At 41.3% G+C, this 9,131-nt stretch overlaps 1 protein-coding gene across 1 annotated transcript; it reads left to right on the top strand.

Annotated features, from left to right (window-relative positions):
* Positions 5,141 to 8,435, top strand: LOC109840358. Its single transcript, XM_020408974.1, has 2 exons — positions 5,141 to 5,518; positions 8,039 to 8,435. Exons 1-2 carry the CDS (start codon positions 5,205 to 5,207, stop codon positions 8,313 to 8,315), a joined length of 591 nt encoding a protein of 196 aa, XP_020264563.1. The 5' UTR covers positions 5,141 to 5,204; the 3' UTR covers positions 8,316 to 8,435.

Below are 9,131 nucleotides of genomic sequence, written 5' to 3'. Positions count from 1 at the left end.
CAAATGGGTTGGACTGAAATACAAGGCTCTTAATAAGATGTTTTAGCATCTCATAGTCCAGTGGTCCTATTTTGTAAGTCAATGTACTATTCTAGATAAGACCAAATTGCGTCCGTTTCCTTAAAGGAGATCAATTCATGTTTCGTATAGTTCATATTACTGAGTGCCAAGATGCTTCAATTTTCATTATCAGCTCATTCTCAAAGGCTTGATCCCATCTTTTGGAAGTAATTTGCAGTGGGGGCTGAATATGGTATGCTCTCTGACAGATAGTAAGTCCTCTCAAACAAAGAACTATCATGATCTTGTCGAGTGGGAAAAAGAATGAAGATATAGCTTTGCTGATTGATGAAACTAGATAAATTGAAGAAACCTTTTGAAATTGATGAAAACTTAGACAAATGATCACTAAGCTTTGGACTTGATGAAAACTAGACATGCTTAAGATATCAGATAATTTGATAAGTAATTTTGGTTAAGCATTGTGCGTGATTAAATGATATTATGATAGGATCAAGTGGAATATATTATTTGCTTACACTTGAAGAACTTTATGAAATAGTGCTTTTGTTATTTCATATCAAACGCATCACTCACTGTGATTTGTGTCTTCTTCTTATCAGATTATACCCAATCAATATTAAAATAACAATAATGCCATAATGTAACTATGCTCACCTTTTCTATTACCGGTCGCGTTCAGAGGAAAACACAAAACATAACACATAGCCTAATGTTGTTTTTCTTTATATTTTAGATATTTCATAATACAAACTATTCAATAATGAATTTAATGATTTAAATCATCAAAATTTCAAACCATCAAAGGAGAATTGGAACGAGTTAGGATTAGAAGGCTTCATCTTCATCAAAAGCATTAGGATTTAGAAGCTAGCAGACGGCGTTGGAGGTGGAGACAGAGGTTGGTTTTTTTCCATCAGCAAGAAGAGATATGAGAGTGAGAAGTTAACAAAGAGCAGTATTCGTCGTCAACGGAAATAGAGGACGAGTAGAGCCTTGTCATTGGCAAGAGGCTTCGTTGCTTTGTCGAGAGCCGAGAGAAAGATGAGATCGCAGGGTTTCTTCGTCGGGAAGGACGGAGAAATTAGGTGGAGAGAAGGAGGATGCAGGAGGCGCTGGAGGATGGGCGTCAGCGGGATGCTAGGTTTTTAACGCCAAATGAAATTGCGGCGTTTTGGGGGCATTATAACGAAACTTAATACGGAGTTAGTGTAATACTGATTTGGCAAATGGAGATATCCATGCATCCAAATCTGATCATCAATTTAACTCAAAAACAAGTTTAAATAAAATAACGCTTAAACGTAACGCAGATGACAACCACATTTGTTTGATGTTATTTTTTCGTGCTTAAATGCCAACATGAATTCTCTGCCCTAAGTTTACAAGGACTTTGGCTCTGTTACGTATAAAATGGTTGCAACACAGACATGTTTTCCAACATTGTACCTAACGGTATTCGTTAGGATCATTTGATCCAAGCATTAAAAACCCAAAGATGAGATTCATTTATTAACATTTAAATTTTAACAGTTAGGCTGCCCAGGAAGTTGGTGCGTGAAGGTTCTAAATAACTACCCCATCTCCTTCCTCTTCATATCCACTAGCCATTCTTGATCTTATACATATTAGCCCTCATCTCACAAGTCCGTCTCACTAAAATCCCAATCTTTTAAAATCTATGTTTGGATACTAGACCGTAGCTTTGTACAGTCAGACGCAGCTTTCTTGTAACCATTCTCCTCGCTCAACACACAGAATCTTGTAATTCATTGTTCCATTAAAGAATTCCAATATCTTAGTTTCAAAAACAGGCCTTAGTATACAACATTTACCGCAACCAAACTGGTTGTAACAGGCGGCACTACATACTGCCGAGATATGATTTTATCGAAAAAAAAAAATTTACATTTAAACAAAAAAAAAAAAGAAAGCCGTGAACAAGAAAAATCATAACAGCGAGAGCTTACCTTCCAGCCAGCTTCGCCGCCGCACACAGCGGCCAGGTGAAAAAGATCTCCTGGCGACCGGCGAAACCCACCAGCCCAATGTACGCTCCGCGTACCCCGGTTCACCGCGCAGCCTTCAGGTCCTCAGAATCGAAACGCCTCCCGCCATTGCCTGGCCCTCGCCGCTCCTCGGCCACCGGGCACTGCGGGGACCCAGCGTTCTGACCTGTATCCTCCCGATCTCCACCCCCTCCTTCCTGAGGAGCTCGCAGAGCTTGGGCGTGGAGGCCGAGGAGGCGGCGGGGGGTTGGGAGCCCAGGTAAGAGGGCGGCAGGCAGGAGGAGGCGGAGAGAGACCCATGGAGGAGAGGGCATGGGAGGGGGTCGGAGCGGGAGGCGATGGGAGCGGAGGTAGGGTGAGGAGCTTGGTGGCGGTGCCAGGGAGGGGTGAGGAGAGGAGGGTTTATTGGGGCCGGGCCGAGATCTTTATGAGGCGGCTTGCTTGATTTGGCGGCGGGCGCAGGACGTTCCACGGCTGAGGACCTGGTTCTCGAGGGCCGGGTCGAAGTAGAGCTCGATCGCGTAGCCGGCGAGTTGATTAGGGTTCGGGTTATTAGGGTTTGGATCTGGAGGAGGAGGAGGGGGAGGAGGTGGGGAGTTCGGGGACTGTGACATGGGGCTGCTTCAGATTTTCGTCGGGGATGAAGGGGGGAGAGAAGAGAGGAGAATTTTGGGGGAATTGCGCTGCAAAAATTTGGGTCGTTGTAAGAAGTCAGCTAAAAAAGACTTGTGGAGGGGTCCCGCGTGGGAGCTGGTTATCTCGGGGGGTGTGAAGTGGGGCCCACGTGTCCACTGTTCATGTGAGTGAGTTCTGGAGTTGGAGAGCGCTGTGGGGGGTGACTTTCAATCTGCCGCCCAATGCTGAGACGTCTTTTTACCTACCATTTTTTATTCCGGAAGCCCCCTGAGTTCGGGCTCGTTGCACTGAGACCCCTGACCCTTCTTATTCCAGCTAACGCCTCCGAACATTTCTAAGCCACTGAAACCCCCTGAATTAACCCCAAGTTAATTTCACCAACTCCATCATGTCATGTAGTAAGCACGGGACAAAATTTGGGAACATTCTTCTTAACCCAAAAAAGCTCCCTTTTATTGGGACAAAGAGGCAAAAATAAAATAAAATAATAAAATAAAGGTGAGGGGTTATTTTTCATTTCGCCCTATTGATATCTTAAAAGTATTTCTTTAATAATTTGGTGCTCCAGTAATCTTATTTCACTTTAATGTCTCAAATTATTATTTTTAACACTTTGATACCCATAAAATTCCAATCCCATTTCACTTAAATACATTTGTCCAAACTTCCATAGCTTTTGTCGTTAAATTTTTAATACATTTTTACCAAATGCTACGTTTAGATACATTTTACACGGATGCTAAGCACGTAAAAATATAATATAATACACACTGAGTATCAAAGCAAACTTAAATTGAAACTTTAACCTCTCATTTGCTACACGACAATGGGTAGGAATGAAATGCTCATTCTTACTTCTCATTCACGTTTATTAAATGCAATATTATTGTGGAAGCTAAAATGTCAAATCCCACTTTATTTCAGAATGAGCATCCCCAATGAGATAGTAGGGAATGAGCATCTCTACTTAAGTGGAAATTAATTTTTTTAATAAATTCCAAATATTGCTTAGTTGATCATTAATTATTGAATACCAAAAATAAAAGCATTGCCATTCCCACTTCATTATCAAATTAGACCTAAACATGAGAAATAGAATGAGAATCAGCGTTCCATTTCCAGCGTTATTCTCTTCCATTCCTCAATTCACGTCATTCACATTTGACTGGATCCTCATTCCTCACATGCCAAACGAGGATTAGGATATCAAATGCAAAAGGAATACCTTGGAGTATCAAGGTGAAATAGAATCAATTTTTTGGGTTTCACAAGTGTTAAATACTATTGTGAGTTTTCAAAGTGAACAAATGAGTTAACTTTGGGGTATCGAATGGTTCTCACTTCTCAATATTAATTTACATTCTTATTTTTTAAAGAGAATGGACCCTATAGGTTTTTATATAATTTATTTAATTAATATAATACATGGGCTTCTTAGAACGCGAGAAGTCGACCGATAAATTGTAGGCATCCTCGACCTCGAGAATGTAGGTTGTAAAGAATCCCCTGGCAGTCCAACCAAACGGGCCGAAATTGAAAATAAGCCAATTTAAAATAATATTTTCCTTACTCATAGTTCTACTAAATTCACTAGAAAATTAAAAAATGAAAGTTGAATGATCTTATGTTATATTTTTGTACGATGATCTAATGTTCTATATTTTAGCGCGAAAATAAGGACAAATTTTCAAAACCAACCTATTTGAGAAACTAATTGCAAAAAACGACCCGTTTGACATTTATTTAGAGAAACCGACCTGGTTTCAGCACTGTAGCTGAAACCAGGTCGGTTTTTCTAAAAAAGTTTACGAAACTTCACGGGAGTTCAACTCCCGTGAAGTTTTGTTATGAGAAAAAACTTCACGGGAGTTGAACTCCCGTGAAGTTTCGGAAACTTTTTTTCAAAAACCGACCTGGTTTCAGGCAGAAAAAGACGTAAAAAGTTACAGTGCTGAAACAGGCTCGGCTTTCTCTATAATAAATGTCAAACGGGTCGGTTTTTTTGAGAAAAAATCTCAAATGGGTTGGTGTTTGAAAATTTGTCCGCGAAAATACTTTATACTCCATCATTCTCCCCTTTTCTTCTCCGCCCTGCAAAGTAGCTTGTCATGCGTCAGCATTAGTACGCCTCAAGCAAATTAAAAAAAATCAAAAATCAAAAAGAAAAAAAAAGAAAAGAAAACCCTAAAACGGTGAGCCGCGGCCAAAAATTTCGCCTCTTATCGTCATGTCCTCCTCCTCTTCCGGTCACTATGGCTCCTCTCCCCCTCCGGCCACTCCCTCTCCCTGTCCGCTCGACTACCCTCCATCTCCTGCCATCGCTTTCCTTCCCCTTCCTACCTTGTCCTTCCCCAAATCCCACTTCGCCCATCAATCCCCTCCCCACCCAAACACGCCCGCCCGCACCCGCACCCAGCCTAGCCCACCCCCGCCCCTTCTTGACCCCACCACCGGCTCCGGCCCGCAATCCAAACCTAACCCGTCCTTTCCACGCTCGCGCACCGCCTCCCCTCCGGCGCCTCCCTCCACGTCCGCCCGATGGGCCCCCAAGAACTGGGCCCCACCATCACCCTCCTCGCCGAGTCCTTCGCCGAGTCCTCGTGGATGTCGTCGGGGTACGCCAAGCTTCTCGAGTTCTTGATAAAGCAGTACGTTGTCGAGAGGAGGAGTTTGGTCCCGCACGCCGTCATGCTCGTTGGGGTTTACAAGGAGGGGGAGGGTGAAGGGGAGCTGGCTTGTACGGCCGAGGTTTCGTTCGATGCGAGGGGAGCGAACAAGGATCCCCCGACGCCGGCGGCGCCGAGGAACTGTCCTTATGTTTGCAACATGACCGTGAAGAAGAAGTTGAGGAGGTAACGGGTTTTGCTAACTTTGTGTCTTTTGTTTTGGTTAGGAAATGTTGCGTGTTTGTTTTGATCTTACCCATGAAAATTGGGTGGTCAATGGGAAAAATCTACATAGGATTTTACTAGATTTCGCAGACATGGTTTTATTGAAATGTTTAAGGTTGTGTGTAGGCGATAAGAAATGTAATATGATTAAAAACAAATCACGGTGATATCGCTGTCCGAGGATATCAAAATGCGAATGGGAATAGAAATGGTGGTATTTCAGGGGTAAAGGACAGGACAATGTGAAAATGATGACAAGTTTTATCATTGCCAATTGAAGATCTTTGTGCTTATACATAGAGTTGTGGAGAATGTTTGAAGAAAGAATGTAGAAATAAGATTATCGAAGTAACATCTCACAACTGTCCCCTAAATTCTCTAGGAGTGAGATGCTATGATCTTTACACTGTGACAGATGATGACTGATATCGATATATCCACAAATTTCAATATGTGAAGCCGGATGTCCTGAAATTAGTAAGGCAACCGCAAACCAGTTCCAGGTGCTGCTTCTTTGAAATGTCCTTTCATTCAGATACATTTTAAGGTTCTATTTGAAGAGGGTTTATATTGTTTACATACTGTCTCAGTTTGACGACAAAGACTGTCACTTCAGAATCCTGTCTCGATTTAACTAACCGCCATGAGTTGGTAAAGGGGGTGAAACATCATATATGATTGGGACCTTGAGCAGAATAAATACTTGATAATACTTGATACATTGTGTTGTAAGAATCAATATATTGTGTGGAGTAATTCTAGGACTAGGGATATCTTACTGACGAGAAAAGGGATCATTGTGCTTGTGCTAATTGCTACAAAAGAAAGGTATGAGAAGAAGGAGAAATGGTCTACCTCTGACATTCCTATCCTCCCTTTTGAATTCTCATGCCCTTTACAAAACCTCCTACCTTGCCTTTCCTCTGGCACCATCTTCTCTTTCCACCGCCTATCCATTCCTCTCATTTTCCTTCACTCTAGAAGTTAGGCCACCCTTATTCAGTATATTACATCATCCCTCCTCTGCCCTCCTCCTTCTCCCCTTCAAATCCTTGAAAGAACTAAGGCCACGTTCGTACAAGGGAATGAGGTGGAATGAAATGTCAATTCTCACTTCCCATTCAAGTGTACCAACTACCAAATACAACATGTTTTTAAAGTTTGAATCGCCATTCCCTAGGAATGCTCCTTCCCACATCTTGTGGTTAATAAGCATTCCCTTTGAGTTGTTAAGGAATGAGCATTCCCATTTAAGTGAGGAGAAAAAAAGCCTGATTCCCGTAATGACACCGAAAAATGAGAATGGGAATGAGCATTCCATTTTATTCATTGCTTCAGTCCATTCTCACCTGACTTGATTCTTCTCTCTTTTCTTGGGGGTTTTTGAGGTTCCTTTCAGTTGCAGGATTTCAGTGATTAAAAGCAGAAAAATAACAAAAAATTGTTGGTCTCCTTGAAGATATGGTAATTTGTCTTGGAATGTCTTAAGTCAAAGGCAAGGCAGACTGAATTTGAGCATGAAATTTTCGCTACAAAATGATGACAAGGATAAAGAGAGCGAAACTTATATGCTTAAAAGTATTAAAAAAAATGAAGAGGAATAGAAGAACTGATATTTTTTTGAACTTGAGGAAGAAGGTTCCTATTGACCTTGAAGATTTACTTGGTTCAAACTGGCACTGGAACTTGCTGAAATTTTGAGGTCAACTAATACTTATCAACTAATGGTTAAGACTACCAAATGGAAAATGATGAAAAAAGTTTTTCCGTCTTCATTCTTATTAATAGTGGAAGAATGTTTATTGTAGCTGAAGCCGCATGTTATTGTCAGATCCCTCCCTAGTCATTTGAAGTGCAATGGAGGCTTGATAGGGACTAAAACTGGCAGTTGATTTAGATGCATTGTAGGGATACGCCCTCTTCTAGTTGGGTCTCGAAGATATTGGCAGAATCTATTGTGGATATCCAAAGATGGCAAAACCTTGATACGGATAAGCTAAACTTAATGTCAAACTTTGACCCTAATTCTAATCTTTATATTCTGAAAGCTGGTTTGGATGGTAGTGCAAATGAAATTCCGAGATATGCCGATGTAGTCGAGATTTTATTAGCTTATCTAATATCACCTTCCTAGTAAAAATTGCACTGTTTCATTCTTTGCTGAAATTGGTTGAGTTCATTCAAGTCTTCATTTCTAGTTTTTAGCCACACCTTAAAATAAAAAATTTCCAAATGCACACATTTCGCATTATTGTCCATGAATTCCTTCAAGTGTCTGTGTACAAATTATAAGCTTGATAGTCCTTGTTTATTGCCAAAAGATGATTTGACATACAAGCGAAATTTTTGAGATGTGCCAGTCTATTTAAACTCTACGTTTCCTATGTTCAGCAGTTTTATGTTATCAAAACTTTTCCTAGTGCACACATTTCCTATGATGTTGTAAAATATTATATGACTTGACATTCTTCATATATTCAGGAAAGGGATTGGTCGACAGCTCCTTAGGGCATGTGAGGAGCTGATTTCTCAGATGAAGACAATAAGGAAAGTATACCTCCATTGCCGACTAATTGACACAGGTCCTTTCGAAATGTATACAAAAGCTGGTTACAGTATTGTTCAGACCGATAGTATGTTAATCTTGCTCTCCTTTCAGCGACGAAAGCACTTGATGTGTAAAGAGCTCCCACCTTTGGTTGATTCTCAGTTTGATACTTCTGATGACGAGGCGGCTCCTTCTGATAGAGATCAATAACCAAAGAATGTTTAACCTTCAAAGTACTGATTACTTCACCTGGTGCTGTTGTATCATAACTAGATAAGTTATTTTATTGTGATACAGTTCTCTGTAGTGAAAAAATGATGATTGGCTACAGTCAAGTTTTAAATGTCGGATGTCGGAAATTCATGTCGGCTAGCGAAAATCGGGGATATATCGGGGGATATGGACTAAATATCGGATTGTCATATCGGGTGGTGCGCATATGTATAATATCATGTCCTAAATATAATCTAAGTATTCCTAAATTCAATATAAGCATACTTTATAAATTCTAGAGGCGGTGCTGGCGATGAGTGAATTTCGACGTCGCAAGGAGGCAGTGCCGCCTTGCCGGGGCTCTTCTTCTTCGTTTGCTCGGGGTCCTTCGGATGAGTCAACGACCACCCTCTTCCCTTTATCCCGACGACGGGATATCATGTCGTTCTCGGGTTCGGTTGAGGTTCGGACTTCGGGGCACAACAAGATATGGACGACGGGGGTCCGAGATGGATGTGAGGGAAAGGCATCGTCGTTCACGAAAGGAGTGATCGGTTTCTAAGTCCGTTGTAGTCCTAATTTTGCTCTTTTCTTTCTATCGGGTTCATTAGAAACCCTTAAACATGAGAACAGATCAAAGGGGTTTTGGGTTTTTTATCACTAAACCCAAACTCGATAACAAAAAATAGATCTAAAAAAAGGGTCATATCGGCCGATGATGTTTTCGATTTGGCCCTGAAAACCGACATACGAGTTGAAAATGCCCATGTTGTGTCGCTCAAGCCCTCAAACTGACATGTCGGACACGTCGGT

This window comes from Asparagus officinalis, chromosome 5 (genome assembly GCF_001876935.1).
Source record: "Asparagus officinalis chromosome 5, Aspof.V1, whole genome shotgun sequence".
Taxonomy (NCBI): Eukaryota; Viridiplantae; Streptophyta; class Magnoliopsida; order Asparagales; family Asparagaceae; genus Asparagus; species Asparagus officinalis.
The sequence above is the reverse complement of the archived record's forward strand: the minus strand, read 5'-3'. Positions and strand labels throughout refer to the sequence as shown.